This window comes from Mauremys mutica, chromosome 2 (genome assembly GCF_020497125.1).
Source record: "Mauremys mutica isolate MM-2020 ecotype Southern chromosome 2, ASM2049712v1, whole genome shotgun sequence".
Taxonomy (NCBI): domain Eukaryota; kingdom Metazoa; phylum Chordata; order Testudines; family Geoemydidae; genus Mauremys; species Mauremys mutica.
In genome coordinates, this window is record NC_059073.1 from 262,158,427 (window position 1) to 262,180,168 (window position 21,742).

A 21,742-nucleotide genomic window follows, 5' to 3' on the forward strand; every position below is an offset into this window, starting at 1 on the left:
TGTGTTAGTCCCAGGATATTGGAGAGACAAGGTGGATGAGGTAGTATTTTTTTTTATTGGACCAGCTTCTCTTGGCAAAAGAGCCAAGCTTTCAAGCTACATAAAGTTCTTCTTCAGGTCTGCAGAGCTCTGTGTAGCTTGAAAGCTTGACTCTTTCACCAACAGAAGTTGGTCCAGTAAAAGATACTGCCTCACCCACCTTGTCTCTCACATTTATTTTTAATTTTACAATTGCATCTTTTGCTTTAGTAAGATGGTAAAAGGCAGGTTATGAAGAAGTTCCTAAAGTTAATCTTTAAACCAAATGGGACTTCATATCATCACATCAACAAAGTGGCATTACTTCATGACTCAGTTGTTTTCTATTAGTACAAAACAAAATTACGAACTTCATTTAATAATATTGTCCCTATTGATTTAAGTGCAGCAAATCTGCACAGAGTAATATTACCTAGTTTGATCACAATAGACACAGCATAAAAGAAGAGCCAACATACTCCAGTGTAGTGCAGTCATTCCTTGTGACATCCTATCTATGTGAATACTGTCTCGTGGATTGTGTGATATCCTCTCAATGAGTAGAAACTATTTTAGGGAATTCAGATGCTGTGAAACATCACTAGGGCTTGCAGCCTCCTGCAGCTGACTCAGTGCCTGGTTTATGGCATGTTAGAAATTAATACAAATAAAATCTCTTTCGTTTTAGCTTTATAATATGTCATATTAGTTTTTCCCCCTGTCTCATATTTCATCACAATATGGTGAAGGGAGCAGTATTGCATGAGGGACTGATAATACAGAGTCTTTCACTGTTAGGTCACTGATTTAAATCTAACCCAGCTCCATAGTGACTGGAAGTTTTTTGCTTACTGACATCATTCACTGACCTATGTGAAATGATTTAATGGATTTGTTCCATATCCTGGTAGACATCACGAAAACCATTGGCACTTATTGACACTCCATTTGGCAGTCTTAATAGAGAAGCAGAAAACTGAATGATCATGAAGGCTTAAACTGTCCATGTGGTCCTTCCAGGTCAGGACTGAGGCATATGAAGGCAGTACAGGGAAGCTTGTGCTGCTGTTCTCATACTGTGTAACTATGGTGTGTAGCTATGGAAGTACCATTTACTCTTAAATCAGAGTTCAGTTTCCAGTGTTGTTAAACTGTCTCCTTTAATGAGCATTAGAGTTTTAGAAAAACTAATAATTGGAGATGTTGCCCAGGAATGCTTGTCTAAGGATACATCAGTGTCATGGAAATATTTACTCCTTTTTCTGACTGTCATAATCAACAGAAGCTGATTATCATAACTATTATTTATTTACATGTAGACTGTTGACAGTAAAAGCGTCTTTAGTGATAACACCTTGTGCTTGAACCTAACATCTCAGTCTTGGGACAACTACAGCCCTGATCAAGGATTACACAACCTTGGTGGAATGATGGTAATCAGCGGGATACAGTAATACCAAAATACAAAAGATACAGGAATGATGGACTAGGTCCTGCTGGTCAGGGAGTGGCACTATGTGTAAAAGAAAGCATGGAGTCAACTGTAATAGAAATTGTAAATTAATCAAACTATGCCATAGAATCCCTATGGATAGAAATTCCATGCTTGAACAACAACAGCATAACAGTAGGAATGTACTACAGACCACCTGGTGAGAGTGATTGTTAAATTCCATGGGAGAGTAGAGAGGCTGCAAAACCAGAAAACCCAATAACAATGAGGAATTTTAACTATCCCCTCAGGATGGGACACAGAGATAAAATTTCTAGACACCATTAATGACTGCTTCTTGGAGCAGCTACTTCTGCAAGCCACAAGGGGAGAGGTAATTCTTGATTTAGTCCTAAGTGGCGTAGTGGATCTGGTCCAAGAGGTGAGTATAGCTGAACCACTCATTAATGATGACCATAATGTAATTAAATTTAGCCACCTTTTGGGGGGCGGGAATACCAAAGAAACCCACCACACTAGAATTTAACATTAAAAAGGGGAACTACATAAAATGAGGAAGTTAGTTACATGGAAATTAAAAGGAACAGTCACAAGAGTGAAATGCCTGCAAGCTGCATGGAAACTATTTAAAAACACCATCATAGAGGCTCAACTAAATGTAAACCTCAAATTAAAACAAAACAGTAAGAGGGCCCAAAAATGCCATAAACAACAGAGCAAAAAAGGTGGTTAGAGACAAAAAGACGTCCTTTAAAAATCCTAGTGAGGAAAACAGAAAAGAGCATAAGCTCTGGCAAGTCAAGTGTAAAAGTATAATTAGGCAGGTCAAAAAAGAACGTGAAGAGCAACTAGCGTGACAAAGTCAGATGTGACAGCTGTAAGTGTGGTGGAAGGCAAGTGTATCAGCCCTAGAATGGTGAACTGAAAAGAGGTTACCTCACATTAATTAGAGATACCTGTGGCCAATTAAAGGCTGCCTGTGATCTTTAAAAACCTCTCTTCTGGAGAGAGAGAGAGAGAGTGAGAGGAAGGAGGGAAGGATGAGAAACAAGCTGCAGCAGGGAGAAAAGGCTTCTCCTAGGTGGAAGGCTGCTTTCCCTCCTTGAGAGGAAACAGTCAAGTTAACTTCTGTTTGGGGAAGGACTGGCAACCAGAAGCCAGCATAATGAGGCAACGCCCCAGAGAGGGGACAGGGAAATATATTTCTTTTGTGTTGTGAGTTTGGCTTTTTGCTTAATTGAAGTAGTTGGGCCTACTCTGAGGCCCACCTTGTAAATACTGAAAAAATAAACCAGAGCAAATCATTAAAAACCTTCAGAGTTGGACTGATTTACTCCAGGTCCCCACCGCCAAAGAGAGGAACGCTGATGCTGACAAAGTAAAGGGGGTGCCTTGCCACACTAGCAAAAGACACAAAACTAACAGCAAACATTTTCCTTAGTACATCAGAAGCAGGAAGCCTGACAAACAGTTGGTGGGGCCACTGGACAACTGAGGTGCTACAGGAGCAAACTTAAGGAAGATGGGACCATTGCAGAAAAGCTAAATTAATTCTTTGCATCAGTCTTCACTGCAGAGGATGGGAGGGCGATTCCCACACCTGAGCCATTCTTTTTAAGTGACAAATCTGGGGAACTGTCCCAGATTGAGGTTTCAGCAGAGGAGGTTTTGGAACAGATTGATATATTAAACAATCATAAGTCACCAAGACCAGATGGTATTTACTCAGCAGTTCTGAAGGAACTCAAATATGAAATTGCAGAACTACTAACTGTGGTATGTAACTATTGTTTAAATCATACTCTCTACCAGATGACTGGAGGATAGCTAATGTAATGCTGATTTTTAAAAGACTCCAGATGTGATCCTGGCCAGTATACCTAACTTCACTGTCAGGCAAATTTGTTGAAACTATAGCAAAGAATGGCATTATCAGACATATTCATGTACACAATATGGTGGGGAAGAGTCAGCATGACTTGTCTAAATGGAAATCACGCTTCACCAATCTACTAGAATTCTTGGAGTGTTTCAACAAATGTGTGGACAAGGGTGATCCAGTGGATATAGTGTACTTTCACTCTCAGAAAGCCCTTGACAAGGTCCCTCATCAAAGGTACTTCAGCAAAGTAAGGAGTCATGGGATAAGAGGGAAGGTCCTCTCATGGATCAGTAGTTGGTTAAAAGATAGGAAACAAAGGGTAGGAATAAATAGTTTTCACAGTTCAGAATGGTAAATAGCAAGGTCTCCCAAGGATTTGTACTGGGGCCAGTGCTGTTCAACATATTCATAAATGAGCTGGAAAAAGAGGTAAACAGTGAAGTGGCAAAGTTGGCCGACAATACAAAATTACTCAAAATAGATAAGTCCAAGGCTGACTGGGAAGAGTTGCAAAGGGATCTCACAAAACCGGGTGTGGCCAACAAAATGGCAAATGAAATTCAAATGTGATAAGTGCAAAGTAATGCACATTGGAAAATATAATCCCAACTATCCATGCAAAATGATGGCGTCTAAATTAGCTGTTGCCATTCAAGGAAGACATCTTGTAGTCGTAGATAGTTCTCTGAAAACATCTACTCAATATGCAGTGGCAGTCAGAAAAGCTAACAGAATGTTGGGTACCATTAGGAAAGGGATAGATAATAAGACAGAAAATAGCATAATGCCACTATTTAAATCCATGGTACACCCACACCTTGAACACAGCGTGCAGTTCTGGTCACAAAAGATACGTTAGATTTGGGGAAAGTACAGAGAAGGGCAACAAAAATTATTAGGAGTATGGAACAGCTTCTATATGAGGAGACATTAAAAAGACTGGAATTGTTCATCTTAGAAAAGAGACAACTGAGGGATGTAATAGACATCTATAAAATCATGAATGATGTAGAGAAAGTGAATAAGGAGGTGTTATTTACCCCTTCACATAATGCAAGATCCAGGGGTCACCCAATGAAATTAATAGGCAACAGGTTTAAACCAAACATAAGAAAGTAATTCTTCGCACAACACACAGTCAACCCATGGAACTCATTGCCAGGGGATGTTATGAAGGTCACAAGTATAACTGGGTCCAAAAAAGAATTAGATAAGTTCATGGAGGATAGATCCATCAATGGCTATTAGCCAAGATGGTCAGGGATGCAACCCCATGGTCTGGGTATCCCTAAACCTCTCACTGCCAGAAGCTGGGACTGGACATCATCACTCGATAACTGCCCTGTGCTGTTCATGCCCTCTGAAGCTTTTGATATTGGCCACTGGCAGAAGATAGGGTACTGGGTAGATGGACCATTGGTCTGACCCAGTATGACCTTTCTTATATTTTTATTGGTGTGTAAATTGCACCATGCCAGGATTATCCTTGGGAGACACTGTGACTCATAAACATACCTCTGAGTCACAATTCCTCCTCTGCAGCCTCCTTGCTCCTGAAGGTATACTAATTTACTGCTAGCCTGCACCACTGGTATCTGATTATGCTCCTCTCCTGTGCTGGCCTCATGACTCAGACCAATGAGTGATGAGATGAAGCCAAGACTCCATATATTCACACTGCTCCCCATCCACCTGTCCCTGGGCAGGAGTAAAAAGGGCTTAATCTTATATGGTGGGCACCAAGAGATGACTATCCCACATAGAGCTGTATTAGGGGATTCACATCTTATTTCCTTGTGCGGGCACAATCAAGCCCAAAAGTCTAGGAAGCCAGAAGAAAATAAGTAAATCTGGCCAAAAGTATGATTGTAGCAGTCATTCTGTAGTCTCTTTCAGATGGATTTGAAGATCATATTTGTCTGGGTCTTATTTGTCACATCAGCATTTCTGATTTTGTTGATTATACTTTTGGTTCCATCTGACTGAGAGGTGAAGTCATCAGAGGTCTCAGGACATGCTTTTCTTGATATAAAGCAATACGTGGAGATGAAATGGTTTCCAAAATATGCTCCGTGTTACCTTCTCCATTTCCCAACTCTTTCAGACTAAGGTGAATTATATACAGAGGGAGATCTTCATTGGTCTGGAAGACCTTCCTGCTTAGTTATAGGGGACTTCAATTGTTGAATGTTATCCATCTGTCAAGAATCAGTGTAGTCCCTAGGATAATGTATTTGCAATGAAAACAGGCAACACTGGATTGGTGACATCACTTAATAAGACAAAACTGTCATGGTAAAACTAAAGGTAACTGAAAAGGATTTTGTTCTTTAGATTAAAAAAATAATTTGTGAAGAGAATCAAAAGGCTTAATTAACTGTTTTGTGGATTTAGGGAACAGATTGCAAGAGAATTAAAGAAAAATCTGGCTACTTCTTCGAGTGCTTGCTCATATCGATTCCAATTAGGTGTGCGCGCGCCGCGTGCACGTTCGTCGGAAGATTTTTACCCTAGCAACACTCGGTGGGTCGGCTGGGCGCCCCCTGGAGTGGCACCGGATATATACCCCTGCCGACCCATCCGCCCCTCAGTTCCTTCTTACCGCCCGTGTCGGTCGGTGGAAAAGTGGAGCGCGGCTTAGCTGACCTCCACTTCCCTAGCTACTCGTAGTTCTCTCGTTAATTCTTGTGTATATAGTTCAGATTTATATAGTTGTAGTTAACTCTATTCGTTTGTAGTATAGTTAGTGTATATAGTTCAGAGGGGTTCGGGGATTATCCCCTTCCCCACACCCGGTGCCGGGGCCTATGCCCGGTTCACCGAGTTTCAAACCGTGCTCGGCCTGCCACAAGCCGATGCCAACAAGAGATCCCCACGACTCCTGTCTTAAGTGCCTCGGGGAATCTCACCTAACAGATGAGTGCCACATTTGTAAGGCCTTTAAGCCGAGAACAAAACGGGGAGCGGGACTTTCATCTCAAGCATCTCCTGAGAGAGGCAGCTCTTACTCCTCCGCCCTCAGCACCGAGCGCTGGACAGTCTTCAAGAAGCGCTCCCTTGGCACCAGATTGCCGGTACTGCCAAGGCCTCTCGGCACCGGCCGGCACCGGCACCGACGTCCGCTCAGCACCGATCCCTCTCCCCGAGGGTGAAGAGGCACAAGACTCCTGCTGCGTCAGAGCCACCTGCTCCACAGCCCGAGCGCTATACTAAGTCGGACCGCCCGGCACAGATACCTGCCGCGGCACTGATAATATCGGCACCGTTGATTCCAGCCATGCAAGAGCTGTCGAGTCCGGTGCCCGAAAGCTCCCCGATGCGAGCCGTGGTTGAGCTCACTATTAAGCTGCGTCAGAGCCGCCTGCTCGAGCGCTATACTAAGTCGGACCGCCCGGCTCCGATACCTGCCGTGGCACCGACAATATCGGCAGCGTCGATTCCGGCCACGCAAGAGCCGTCTAGTCCGGTGCCTGAAAGCTCCCCGGTGTGAGCCGTGGTTGAGCTCACTATTCCCTCCACGCCGGAGACATTTTCCACAGCGAGGGAATTGATTGCAATGACAGCGCCTGTGCTGCCTCAACCCCCAACACCGCCGGTGCGGGTTATATAGTCGATCGGCAAGCCTGCCTTGATCAGACCACCCTCCGTCGGCACCGCAGAGCGGTACCATTCACGTTCGCGGTACCGCAGACGTTCTCAGTCCCATCGCCAATCCAGGTCCCGACGCCGCTCGCAGTCCCGGCACCGTTCTCCACTTCGGTACCGGTCGTACTCGCGGCACCAGTCAGCGTCCCGTTTGCCGGCCCGGTACACTCGGCACCGATTCAGCTCCCGGCACCGCTCCAGGCACCGGGACTCCCGTAGCCACTCCCGACATCAAGCCTCGAGATCTCGGTCGACCTCCCAGCACCGCTCCGGTGGCAGGTCCCGTTCTCGCTCCTGCCTGGTACCGGTCCCCGGTGCCGCGTCGAGCGACGTCAGCTAGAGGGGGAAACTCTACCAAGGGCTTTTCATCTCCTCCATGGCCATCCCCACATGCATCAGTGTCGTCTCGCATGGACACTTCATATGCACAGTACTGTGTTTCGGATGTGCCCACCAGAGTCTTCCAGGAGCCCTATCAGTGGTCATTCTGGACACCTTGGGCGTACCACCAGGCCAAAGGCGTACCTGTGATACCATCTCGCTCTGTTCCGTCAGACCACTGGGTGCCACAGGCGACAGTTAGCACCAGAACAGGAGGTCGTCCAGGAGCACGAGCCCATACAGGACCCACTTGTCCCCGACCTTTCTTTTTCCTCCTCCCCAGATGAGGCGGTGCCAGGCGGGTCCTCCTCAGGCCCTCCTCCAATCGACTTGAGGGCCCATCAGGACCTCCTGAGACGGGTGGCACTCAATATGAACCTCCAAGTGGAGGAAAGCTCGGACATAGAGGATCCGGTCTTAGCCATTCTGTCGGCTGACGCCCCCACTAGAGTGGCCCTACCATTCATTCGGACGATCCAGGCCAATGCGGATACCACCTGGCAGTCTCCAGCCACTATCCCGCCCGCAGGCAGGGAAGTCGAACGCAAGTACATCGTACCCTCCAGGGGGCATGAGTACCTATATGTACATCCTCCCCCCTGCTCCCTTGTCGTCCAGTCCGTCAATGAGATGGAACGCCATGGCCAGCAGGCACCAGCCCCTAAATCGAAGGAGGCTAGGCGAATGGTCTTACTGGGCCGTAAGGTGTACTCGGCAGGGGCCCTCCAATTCCGCGTAGCAAACCGGCAAGCCCTGCTTAGCCGCTACAATTACAACACCTGGACGGCGGGGGGGGGAGGCAAATTTACAGAGTCGGTTCCTCAGCACTCCCGTCAAGAGTTTGCTGCCCTCCTCGAAGAAGGGAAGAAAGTGGCGAGCACTTCCCTCCAGGCCTCGTTGGATGCAGCTGACTCCGCTGCCAGGACTCTGGCCTCGTGTGTTGCCATGAGGTGCATTTCATGGCTCCAGATGTCAAGCCTTCCCCCGGAGCTGCTCCATGCTATACAGGACTTGCCCTTCGATAGCAAAGGCCTGTTCTCAAAAAAAAACAAAAAACAACTGACCCTAGGCTGCAAAGCCTAAAGGACAGCAGGGTCACTATGCGCTCTCTCGGCATGCACACGCCGGTGACTCAGCGCTGACCGTTCCGTCCCCAGCCTCACCGCCCTTACCCTGCGTCTACACAATGACAGGACTTTGCCAGCAGGCATGGCCGAGGCGGTCGTAGGCATCAATCAGGACCCCAAGGGGGCCAAAATCAGGGTCCCTCTAAACCACCAATGGGGCAAAACCATGACTTTTGAAGGCACGCCCGAGGATGGCGTACCAGTTATTACCCAGGATCCGTTCCCTCCCTTGTCCGACCGCCTCCAGTTTATTTCATCCCCCACCTCCCACGAGCAATTCCTCTTCCAAGAGGTGTGGACGCTCCTCACCATCAGAGCTATAGAGGAGGGACGAAAGGACGAAAGGGGCAAGGGGTTCTACTCCCACTATTTCCTAATCCCCAAGGCGAAGGGAGGTCTCAGACCTATCCTAGACCTGCGGGAACTCGACAACTTCATGATAAAGCTGAAGTTCCACATGGTATCCATGGGGACTGTCATCCCATCCTTGGATCCTGGAGACTGGTATGCCGCCCTTGATATGAAGGGCGCATATTTTCACGTCGCCATTTATCCTCCACACAGAAGGTACCTCCGGTTTCTGGCCAACCGTCATCATTTCCAGTTTACGGTCCTTCCGTTTGGCCTCTCTACAGCCCCAAGAGTATTCAAAGTGCATGGCTGTACTCGCCACCTCCCTCCGCCGCCGTCGGATACACGTTTTCCGTATCTAGACGATTGGCTCATTCGAGGAACCTCCGAGGCCCAAGTTACCAGTCATGTGGGCATCGTCAAAGACCTATTCCTGTGTCTAGGCCTGATGATCAATATAGAGAAATCCACTCTGATTCCCACACAGAGAATAGAATTCATTGGGGCCATCCTGGACTCCAATCTTGCCAGAGCCTCGGTTTCAGGCGATGGTAATAATTATACAAGGTCTACGGAACTTCCCGACAACTTCGGCTCGTACGTGCCTAGGTCTCCTGGGTCACATGGCTGCCTGCACGTTCATAACCAAACATGCCAGGCTTCGCCTCCGTCCACTCCAATCGTGGCTCACCTCGCTGTACCACCCGGGCAGAGACAGCATAGACATGATCGTCTCGATCCCCCCGAGCATCCTAGGCTCCCTCAACTGGTGGTCAACGCCCTCCCTGGTGTGTGCAGGGATGCCGTTACATCCACCTCACCCCTCGGTGTCCCTCACGACGGATGCCTCATCTCTCAGCTGGGGTGCCCTCCTTCGTCAGTTTCACACTCAGAGCCTTTGGTCACCTCAAGAGCTGCCCTTGCACAGCAATGTCCGAGAGCTGAGAGCAGTCCGCCTTGCGTGCCAGGCGTTTCAGCAGCACCTACAAGGCCGTTGTGTCTCAGTGTTCACAGACAACACAGCGGCCATGTATTACATAAACAAGCAGAGAGGAGCACGGTCCTCCCCTCTTTGCAGGAAGCTATCCAGCTCTCGGACTTCTGCATAGCCAAATCGATAGGCCTGGTAGAGTCCTTTCTCCCAGGGGTCCGGAACACTCTGGCGGATCGCCTCAGCAGATCCTTCTTGTCTCACAAGTGGTCGATTCATCCGGACGTTTTCCATTCTGTTTTCCAAAAGTGGGGCTTTCCCCGCATAGACCTCTCCGCTTCTCGTGAGAACAGGAAGTGCCAGACGTTCTGTTCATTCCAAGGCCTCTCCCCGGGCTCGATCTTGGATGCTTTTCTGATACCGTGGACGAGCCATCTGCTGTATGCTTTTCCACCGTTCCCGCTGGTTCACAGGGTCCTGCTAAAACTCCACAAAGACAGAGTGCACCTGATCATGATCGCTCCAGCGTGACCCAGGCAGCACTGGTACACCATGTTGCTAGACTTGTCGATAGCCAACCCGATTCCCCTGCCTCTTTGCCCAGACCTCATAACACAGGATCACGGTAGACTTCACCACCCAGACCTGCAGTCCCTGCACCTCACAGCATGACTGCTGCGTGGCTAAACCGATCCGAGTTACGGTTCAACAGGTTCTCCTGAGTGGTAGGAAACCTTCCACTTGGTTAACGTATCTGGCCAAGTGGAAGCGTTTCCCCTGCTGGTGCGAAACGCACAATGTTACTCCCACGGAGGTCCCGATCCATTCCATCTTGGACTACCTCTGGTCTCTCAAACGGCAGGGCCTGCCGGTGTCATCATTGAGGGTACACTTGGCAGCCATCTCTACCTTTCACCCATGGGAGAGTGGCCGCTCCGTATTCTCGCACCCTATGGTTTCTAGGTTCCTCAAAGGCTTGGAGCGCTTATACCCCCAAGTTTGCCGCCCCGCCCAAACCTGGGTCCTCAACCTGGTTCTAACCAGACTTATGATTGCCCCATTCGAGCCACTGGCAACCTGCTCACTGCTATACCTGTCCTGGAAGACAGTTTTCCTTGTAGCCATTGCATCAGCCAGACGAGTCTCCGAGCTTCAGGCTCTCACGGTGGACCCACCGTATATGGTGTTTCACAAGGACAAGGTGCAGTTGTCACCACATCTGGCCTCCCTAAGGTGGGTCGGCCTTTCATATCAACCAGGATATTTTCCTTCTGGTCTTCTTTCCGAAGCCATACTCATCGTGAAGGGAGCAACAATTGCACTCCCTACATGTCCATAGGCCGCTTGCATTTTATATCGAGCGGACAAAGCCCTTTCGTAAAAGGCCCCAACTCTTCGTCGTATGGCAGACCGAATAAGGGCCTACCTGTCTCCTCCCAGAGGATTTCATCTTGGGTGACATCATGCATCCACACTTGCTGTGACTTGGCCCATGTTCCATCGAGCCACCTCACTGCACATTCCACCAGGGCTCGGGCTTCTTCTGCTGCCTTCCCGGCTCACGTGCCCTTCCAGGAGATAGGTTGCGCAGCTACCTGGTCCTCGGTCCACACCTTTGCCTCACATTATGCACTGGTCCAACTGTCCAGAGATGATGCAGCCTTTGGCTCAGCAGTTTTGCATTCTGCAACATCTCACTCTGACCCCACCGCCTACTTAAGGCTTGGGAATCACCTAATTGGAATCGATATGAGCAAGCACTCAAAGAAGAAAAGACGGTTACTCACCTTTGTAACTGTTGTTCTTCGAGATGTGTTGCTCATATCCATTCCAAACCCGCCCTCCTTCCCCACTGTCGGAGTAGCCGGCAAGAAGGAACTGAGGGGCGGATGGGTCGGCAGAGGTATATATCCGGCGCCATAGCGGCGCCACTCCAGGGGGCGCCCAGCCGACCCACCGAGTGTTGCTAGGGTAAAAATCTTCCGACGAACGTGCACATGGCGTGCGCACACCTAATTGGAATGGATATGAGCAACACATCTTGAAGAACAACAGTTACAAAGGTGAGTAACCGTCTTTTTTCCCTGATTTATAAAAAAGACTTTAAAAACAAAAGAAAAGGCACTAAAAATGCTGAGGGCATGATACGTTTGCAGAGTTTGTGTAGTAGATTTTCTCATCCCCTTGAGAAGTCTGAGATCTCTGTATTCCAGAGCATAGAAACTAGATTTGTTTTCTACCATATTGAATACACTGACCTAGATTTTCAAAAGTGATTAGGGGGCCCAATTTGAGACATCTTATAAGGCTTTGATTTTCAGAAAGTGCTCAGCTCCAGCCTTCCCAAAATCTGGTCCTTTTAAGATGTCTCAAGATGACTAGTCATTTTTACAAATCTTGGCCATTGTACTGGCAATAGGTCTGAATAATGAAGCAATGTAGAAATATAAACGAAGCCCCCAAATGACTTCGAACAATTTTATTACAATACAGACTAGAGGAGTAAACAGTGGAAGGACATTAAAGTCTCTATCTTGCCCTCAAACATAGTAGCTTGAGCTCTTTGACTTTATTTATGTTTATTTGGTCTTGTGTGTACATGGTAAGCATATGATTTTACAAAACACACAGCATGAGGCAAGCAAGATTAAAACTTATAGCATTGCCGTGTGTTGCAACATTCAAAGTGACATTCTTTCTTACAAAACACTGATGCATTCGCCCCTTGGGTATTGTTTATTCTATGTAATTATGATTCCGCTCAGCTGTCAGTTTGTGAATCATATTCTGAAACTTCTCTGTGTTTGTGGGTGAAACATGCATATTATCACCTGTTACAGAATGAATACCTATATGAAGGTGTTGATGCAAGAGTTATAGAGTATGAGGACAACCGGCCTCTCTTAGATATGTTCCTCCAGAAACCAATGGGTTTATTGTCTCTCCTTGATGAGGAAAGTCGATTCCCACGAGCAACTGATCAGACGCTTGTAGGTAGGTATGTTATACTTCAGAGGGTCTTAGGAGGCATAAGTTTTAAAGTTCAGTTTAAAGTATATTTTTATGGCTGTTAGCTATGTTTTCTGTGTGAACATGGTCCAGCTTCCCACGTACATTTGAGGGAGAGGGTAACTGAATCCAGCTCTGAAATTAATATTTTTTCTTATGAAAAGCAGCAAGATGGGCCTGAGCCACAAGAGATGGGTCTAGATTTCAAACACTCCACCATTCAGGAATGTTTGGATCCAAAGTTTTGGAGATAATGACCAATATGGGTCCAGATCTAGGATCAGATTGCAAATACCCCGTTGTTATGGTTAAAGAGGTGTTTGGATCTGGGACTTTGGTCTGACCCATCTCTAGTCAAGAAGTTCTAGCTCTATAAGGTATGAATCTGGCACAAAGGCACAGAAACTGTCTCATGTTAAAACAAGCAAATACTGTGTCAGGGCTTGTCTACCTACAAACTGGAACCAAAATCCCTAAACTGTTGTAATTTACACCTTTAATGTTTCAGTGCAACTCAGTGTGTGGACACTATTATTTTGGAAGAAGAATGTCTACACACAAACTTGCACAGAATTAACTCAAGAAGTGAGTTACAACTTATTTAGTGAGTTTTGTTCTAGTTTCAGTGTAGGCAAAGCCTTACTTCAGTCATTACCCACAAATATAAAGAGCGGGATCAGGGTTATGGCTGATCTCAGATCATCACACAACAAAACAGCCAAAAATACTGCCATGTGTTTTTTATAGCCAAACGATAGCTGTAATATGAGCTCTTTGTCTATCCTGATACTTATATAATCCCCATCACTGAGTGCCTCCAAAACCAACAATGAATTTATCCTCGCAACATCCCTGTAAAATAGAAAGGATTATTATCCTCATTTTACAAATGGGGAAGTAAAGCAAAGAGGGATTAAGTGATTTGTCTAAGGTCACACAGAAAGTCTGTAGCAGAGCCAATAATTGAAGCAAGAACTGCTGAGTCCTTGTCCAGTGCCTTAGCCATACAGCCATCCTGATGGTTCTTTCTCCTTCTCTTTAAAAAATGTGAGTCTGTTTCTGCGTCTGCCTGAAAAGCTAGTTTAGTTTCCTTACTTGAGTCCTGATCCAAACTGCTCTGGACTCATCACTTTTTTTTGTACAATTACTCCAGTAAGACAAACTGTGTATCTGCTTACAGAAAAATTTGAAGATAACTTGAAGTCAAAATACTTTTGGAGACCCAAAAGAGTAGACCTAACCTTTGGGATTTACCATTATGCAGGAAAGGTAAGAGAATGTAAATGTATTTGTTGTTGTTTTATCAATGTTGGGGGAGATTTTCAGAGACAACTCTGAGTTAGATGTGTAGCTCTCATTGATTTTTTTAATGATAACTGGGCATTTAACTGACCCTGGTGCCTTTGAAAATCTCCCGTTAACAGATTTTTAGGAAGAGATGTTAAGTGCACTGCAAATACCTGTACACTGTGCAGAACAAATGTCTCATGACTCCTGCAGGGATTAGTCACCATCTTCACATTTTTCTTTCATGGTTATCATCTTAATGTCTCTACATATTAAACGTTAAAACTAGCAGTGGCCAAAAGAGAAGGCTGAATTACTGCCCCTTATGACTGAAAAACTATTATGTCTGTTGACATATTATAGGACACATTTTAGAGTACTTACAACTAGGCTTCCATTACGAAAGTCGTGAAGCTACAGTAGGAAGCAGCATCTGATGCATAAAGAAAAGCTGCATAACTATAAATGCACTTTTTAAACAGGTTCTTTATAATGCAAGTGGATTCTTAGCCAAAAACAGAAATACCTTGCCAGCTGACATTGTGCTGCTGTTGCGGTCATCAGAAAACAATCTGACTAGACAGCTGGTAACCCATCCTCTTACCAAAACAGGTAATGTACCAGTAATTGTGGCAGATCTTTCTAATCCAGATAACTAACCCCCTCAGTACTGACTACTCCTGGTTTTTGTCTGGCTCTCAAATGATATTACGCAGCTTTGGTGGGTTTCATCCAATGCTAGAAACTAAACAGAATACGTAAGTTTCTCCAAAATTACAGTTTAGAAACCCAATATCATCTCGTGTCATCTCTTTATACTGTGCCATGGAACTAATTATCAGAGTATGTTCTGTCATTTTTAAACAGGATATAGTTTTACATTGTGTTGTATATGCTCCAATGCACCTGTGCCAGAAAATATGCATGTTTTCTCCTGCAGTTACCCGTACAATCATGTGGGAGCTGTATTTATAATTGAACGGGAACGCTAGACTGAATAGTAGAGAAGATCTTACAGATAATGCTCTACATTTTATTGTATCTTACAGTAATCTGAAGTCTTTTCTTAGGCAAAACTCCTATTGATTACAGAAGGAATTTTGCCTGAATAAGAACAGCAAGTCAGTTCTATTTGAAGTCAATAGAAGCAGGACAGTTCAGAGTTCACTGTGACACGACATCCTTCACATGCAATTTTATCCTGGCATTAGAACCCACTGAGGTGCAAAGGTGCACCTCCTCTGAGTCAACTCCTGTTGCCTCTCTGTATCTGGGAGCAGAACTGGGCCCATTGACCTTAAGATTACACTCTGTTCAGATACTGACGGTGTCATAAGCACAACTTTGCAGTATCAGGATGTGGCAGATGTATCTCTGAATTTTTTTGTGACCTTGGCTTTTGTCAGGATATAAGAGTTATTAATATATGGATTGTGGGTCCATTTTTTAAAGTGAGAGAGCTTTTTAAAAAAGTTTTTTAAAAAGAATAAAAAGATCTATTGACATTCTGTTAGGTCAAGGTGTCTTTGGTACTTGATATGGTCACATAATCCATGAACCATTGACACACTAGCCCAGGGATGGGCAAACTATGGCCCGCAGGCCGGATCCGGCCCTTCAGGGCTTTGGATCCGGCCCGCGGGATTACCCCTGGTGGTGCTGCGGGCCCGGCGCTGCTCTCAGAAGCAGCCCCCGGGCCGGGAGGCAAAGGGCTCCATGTGCGCACTCAGAGCCCTCTGCCCCCCCCCCCCCAGGGGCCGCAGCACTTCCTGGAGTGGCGTGGGGACAGGGCAGGCATGCAGGGAGCCTGCCCTGGCCCTGGTGTGCGCCACTGCCACCCCGGAGCCACTTTAGGTAAGCGGCACCGGGCTGGAGCTCAAACCCCTCCTGCCCCCCACCCCCCAACTTCCTGCCCTAAGCCCTCTGCCTGTACCTCGCACCCCTCCTGCACCCAACTCCCTGCCCTGAGCCCCTTTCTGCACTCCTGTGCTTTCCAACCACCTGCCCTGAGCTCCCTGCTGCACCCTGCACCCCGTGCACCCCAACTCCCTGCCCTGAGCCCCATCCTGCACTCCGTACCCCTCCTGTACCCCAACCCCATTTGTGCCCCACTGACACCCTGCATCGCCCAGCCGCACCCCAGTGACACGCCGGGGCCCCGCGGAAGGATATGAGCAGGCGGGGCAGGACACAGGGCAGCTCCCGGCGGCAGAGCGCCCCGTCCCAGCCGCCCAGCTCCCGCAGCAGCAGCTCAGGGTCCGCCGGGGACATGGCCGGCCCGGCTCCGTCCCGCCAGCGGCAGCCTCGGCACGGCTCGCACTCTCCCAGCAGCCCCCGCGGCAGACGCCGCGCCGTGTGGGGAGGGGCCGAGCCGAGCGCGCAGCGCAGTGAGGCGGCCGGGCCCGGCACAGGGCGGGAAGGGCCGGTAGGGGCTGTATGTAGCCGTGCGCACTAGGGCCGCGGGGACCCCGGGGCAGCGTGAGTGACCCCCCCCCAGCCAGCCAGGGACAAAGGGGGGCCCCGGGGCAGGGTGAGTGACCCCCTCCCCCCAACCAGCCAGGGACAAAGGGGGCCCGGGTCAGGGTGAGTGACCCCCTCCCCCCAGCCAGCCAGGGACAAGGGAGGGGGACAGGGACAGATTTGTTCTGGGGAAGCAGCAGCTAGAGCAGGGGAGTGGGCACCAGGAGACATGGCATCTGTTCCCAGCTGTGCTATTGGTCTGTTGAGTGTCTGGGCAAGTCACACCCCTGCTCTCTCTGCCTCTTTTTCCCCTCTCATCCTGTGTCTGGTCTCTTTAGAGATTGCAAATTCTTCAGGACAAACGGTCTCTTGCTCTACATGTACAGTGCCCAGCACAATGGGGCCATGATCTTAGACCAGGGATGGGCAAACCACGGCCCACGGGCCGGATCCGGCCCCTCAGGGCTTTGGATCCGGCCCGTGGGATTGTCCCCCGTGGTGCTGCAGGCCCCACACCGGTCTCAGAAGCGGCCGGCACCACTTCTCTGCAGCCCCCCAGGAGCGGGGGGGGGCAGAGGGCTCCATGTGTTGCCCTTGTCGCCAGGCACTGCCTCCCGCAGCTCCCATTGGTTGGGAACGGGGAACCATGGCCAATGGGAGCTCTGGAGGAGGTACCTGGAGGCACGGCAAGGGCAGCGCATGCGGAGCCCTCCACCCCCCCTTCCCCCAGGGGCCACAGCGCTTTCCGGAACAGCGCAGCGTGGGGCCAGGGCAGGCGTGCAGGGAGCCTGCCCTGGCCCCGGTTCACACCGCTGCCACCCCAGAGCTGCTTTAGGTAAGTGGCACGGGCCGGAGCCCGAACCCCTCCTGCACCCTGCCCCCCAACTCCCTGTCCTAAGCCCTGTGCCTGCACCTCCCACCCCTCCTGCACCCCTACCCCCTGCCCTGAGCCCCCTCTCGCACTTGGCACCCCTCCTGCACGCCAACCCCCTTCCGAGCTCCCTCATATGCCCTGAACCCCTCCTCTGCCCCAATCCCTTGCCCTGAGCCCCTTCCTGCACACCACACCCCCTCCCACATCCCATATTCCCTCTTGCACCCCAACCCCCGCCCCGGCCCTGCATACAATTTCCCCACCCAGATGTGGCCCTCAGCCCAAAAAGTTTGCCCACCCCTGGGCTAGCCAGTAGTGAATTATGTTTGTATCTGCCTACCCAGGTTTTGTCCTCACATCACTGTAGTACCTGAGCACAATTTGTACATTGCAGACTCCAGAAAGAGCATTTTGGAAACTAAAACAATGTCAGGTTGCCAGAATGGTTGATTCTGTCAACCCAAAAGTGCAATTGCTAAGAGTTCATAAGGCATTTCCATATTCCTTTAGAAGATCCGTATCTGCTTAAACTGTTGTAATGCAGCCAGTTCTGGAAGTCATAATGGGAATTTTGCTTGATCCAGAGGGACTGGTTTCCATTCACAATAAGACCCCTTTGCATTATTCTGGCAGTGGAAAAGTGCCTTAAAAGGGATGTAAATTACATTTGCACCTACTCTAAGGCAACTTTATCTGCTACGGCAGTCTGAAGGGGGGTTGTAGTGCGTGGCTTCCTGGTTGGGGCGGATGTGTTTTGTTTTGTGTTTGCTTTAGCAGGTCATGTAAGTGCAGCGTAAGAAATGTAGAGCCCTTGTTTCATCTCCTCAGAATGGTTGTGGCTTTCTCAAAGTTCATTACCAAAAGCTAGAAGGGAAATAAAGAGACATGAATGCAAGGGTTTATATAGACGTATCACCAGGTACTTGGATAATGTGTTTTTTTAGTGTAACTGAAATATAAATTTTTTAGCAGGTTTTCTCCTCTCATCTTTCCTTAGGTAACCTAGCACATACCAAAAGCAAAAGTGCAATAAACTACCAGATGTGGACCCCCCAAAAATCAATCAGTCGTACTAAGGTAAGAAACCTAATTTCACGGCAGTGTTTTGAACCCTCATTTAAAGTAGACAAAGGCAATGTTCTTATTGCTACTGAAAGTAAGCAAGTAACCCCTTCCTTGGTTTTTCTCCCTCTCCTGTTTTCTTTTCTGTTTAGCTGGATATCTTTGTGTTGTGCAATTCGTATTCCTTCCGTGAGGTAAAAACCTACAATTTCCCTTCTTTCTGACTATAGTTTTATAACTACTTCAGAAAAAAATATTTCCTTAACTGTACTATCATAGTTAAAAGGAGAAATTAAAAATATTTTCTCTAATTTGTGTGGCGTATGGTCATGTTCTGTAGAGAATAACCAAAATAACAGTGATGCTGAAATTATGTTTAGGACATCAGCAATCCTTGATATAAAAAAAATTGTCTCCTCTTATCACATTATTTGTGACAGTTATCTGGATGTTCAGTTATCAAACTGTGTCCTCAGTGTGTGTGTGTGTGTCTGTGTGTGTGTGTGTGTGTACCATGTGACAAAGTAGTGTAATGTGCTTGTGCAACAATTCAGATTTTGCTAGTGATTATTCAATAGCCTTTGCAGTTTAGAATACATATTTCTTTTTATTAGTCGTGTTCTTTTAAAGGGCTCTTTGTTGGGATGTTGCCAAATAAACTCAGGCTCTGTAAAGATAAGTGTCATTTTCTTTCTTGATCTGTATAGAATGAAACTGAAGATACTACACCTCATCCAAGAGAGACGACCAGTATGAAAACACAGACAGTCGCTTCTTATTTTAGAGTAAGACACCAGCTCTTTTCTTATGTTATGCTGGAGTAGAATTAATATTTATTGTTCTTCTTCAAGTGCTTGCTCATGTAAATTCCAAGTAGGTGTGTGCGCTCCGCGTGCACAATCGTCGGAAGGTTTTTTCCTAGCGGTACCCTTTGGGCTGGCTGTGGGGCCTCCTGGAGTGGCATCTTCATGGCTGTGTATATAGGCCCCTGCCAACCCACTGCATCTTCAGTTTCTTCTTACCACCAGTGATGGTCGTTGGAGCAGCTCCTCTCTTGCTTTAGCAAGTGACTCCGTAGTGGACTCGCCTTTTCTCCCTGTAAATAGTTTGAAAGTTTTAGTTAGTGATAAGTGTAGTAGTTAGCTAAGTTTTAGTTGAGGGTTATCCCACAAACACACACGACTTTGTTCTCATCCCGGGGACTGGAGCATGCCTCGGTCTCAGGGCTTCAAGCTGTGCGGGTCCTGTCTGAAGCTCATGCCAAAGGGAGACCAACACGATTCCTGTCTAAAGTGTCTCGGGGAGGGACAACAGTCCGACAGGTGCAAAATCTGCAGGGGTTTTAAGGCCAGTACTAAGACAGAGCAGGACTTTCACTTAAAGCTCCTTCTAATGGAGTCAGCTCTTCAACCTCACCCGCCCCACGCGGTGTCCGACCGGGTGCTTCAGTCCACAACGTCCCGGTCTCGGTACGGGAAGCCTCAGCACCAAGGAAGGACTCATGCAAAGGGCCATGGCACTGCCATTCCCCAGCACTGAGGACCATCTCTAGTGTGAGGCAACGCTTGCAGTCGCCGGTGCCACACAAGAAAAAGAGAGCGGACAGGGGGCGCTACTCTGCTAGGAAAGCGGAGCAGGCAGGCACCAATGCCGTGTGTCCCATGTCGGAACACCCAGCGTCGGGTCTGCCTAGACTGGCGCCATTGACTCCGGCCTCTCGGGGAAGTCCGTTGTGTCTGGCCACAGTGAACTCCCCGGTACGGGAAGATTTGGAGGAGAACTTGGATGCTCCTTCCACACCGGACACATTTGAGATGGGCAGGGAGTTGATCGCCATGACGGCACAGTTTCCCATTCCCCCGGCAGGTGCACAGGTGCCGGCTCAGGCTCCGGCTCCAGAACTGACAACATCGTTGGCACTGACGCCAATCCGGCATAAGGGCAAGCCCACTATGATGTGGTGCCAATCGCCTTCACCACAGCACTGATCCCCGGCACCATCTCAATCTGCAGCACCCTGGTCAGGTTCAGACTTCTCCTCAGAGTCAGAGGCGGACTCTTATGCTTCCAGGCAGAGCCGGCCCCACTCCCGGCACCGGTTCCAGCACAGCCCTAGGCAAGACAAAGGGCAGCCGGGGCCTGTAATGTCCTGGCCTCTGCAGTGACAGGGACCGATGCAGTGGCCCTTCTGGACACCATGTGGGCCTACCGCCAAGTCCAGGGCCCAGATTTCAGGGCCCTGTTGGTGACATCGGAGTTGTGAATCCCACCATCGGCCACATCTGTAGCACAGGAGCCTCCCCGGGTTAGGGATGCACAAGCCCAGACTGATGAGGACGTCAGCACCAGAACAGGCACTGGCACCAAAGCAGCTGCTGCCATTTCCTGCACCTCTCAAGCAGCGCAAGGAGATCCCCACGAGCCAGAGGGGCAAGAGGACCCCGTGTCTCCAAGGGCATCGTCCTCATCCTCCCTGGATGAGGCAGTAGCAGGCACCTCCACCACTATGGACACTGGGGCCCATCAAGACCTGTTCAGGAGGGTGGCCCAGAACCTGAACTTGCAGGCAGAGGTGGTCTCTGAGGATATGGATCACATGGTGGATATTCTGGCCCTGACGAGCCCTCAAGGGTGGCTCTGCCCCTCATCAAAACCATACAGAATACCACCAAGGTGCTGTGGCATACACCCGCCTCTATCCCACCAATAGCCAAGAGCATAGAGCGCAAACACTTTGTGCCTTCCAAGGGGTACAAGCACCTCTTCACCCACCCGCAGCCCAGGACACTGGTGGTGGAGGTGGCGAACCACAAAGAGTGCCAGGGGCAACTGGGACCTACTCCCAAATCTAAGGATGCTAAGTAGCTGGACCTCTTTGAGTGGAAAGTCTACTCCACTAGGGGGCTCCAGCTTCGCATAGCGAATCAGCAAGTGGTCCTGAGCCGCTATGCTTATAATTCCTGGGGCTCTGCGGCCAAATTCCAGGAATTGCTGCTAGCTGACTTCCGATCAGAGTTTGGGGCGGTTCTGGAGGAGGTCACCAGGAGCTCTCTTCAGGCCACTTTGGACTCAGCTGACTCAGCCACCCGCACTCTGGGCACGGCCATAGCTATGAAACGCAGCTCTTGGCTACAGGTCTCAGGCTGCTGCATGAGGTCCAGAACACAATTCAGGACCTGTTCTTCAACTGCTCCAGCCTCTTTGTGGAGCAGACAAACTCAAGGCTGCATAGCCTTAAGGACTCATGGGTGACTCTCAAGTC

At 48.6% G+C, this 21,742-nt stretch overlaps 1 protein-coding gene across 1 annotated transcript in view; it reads left to right on the forward strand.

Moving 5' to 3' along the window:
* The window catches only part of MYO3A (myosin IIIA), a 189,836-nt gene that overhangs the window by 121,678 nt on the left and 46,416 nt on the right, over nucleotides 1-21,742 (forward strand). The window contains exons 20-25 of the mRNA XM_045007383.1: nucleotides 12,629-12,782; nucleotides 13,978-14,066; nucleotides 14,567-14,696; nucleotides 18,416-18,495; nucleotides 18,633-18,674; nucleotides 19,188-19,265. Coding sequence (XP_044863318.1) covers nucleotides 12,629-12,782; nucleotides 13,978-14,066; nucleotides 14,567-14,696; nucleotides 18,416-18,495; nucleotides 18,633-18,674; nucleotides 19,188-19,265 — 573 coding nt within the window. The remainder of the gene's footprint in view (nucleotides 1-12,628; nucleotides 12,783-13,977; nucleotides 14,067-14,566; nucleotides 14,697-18,415; nucleotides 18,496-18,632; nucleotides 18,675-19,187; nucleotides 19,266-21,742) is intronic.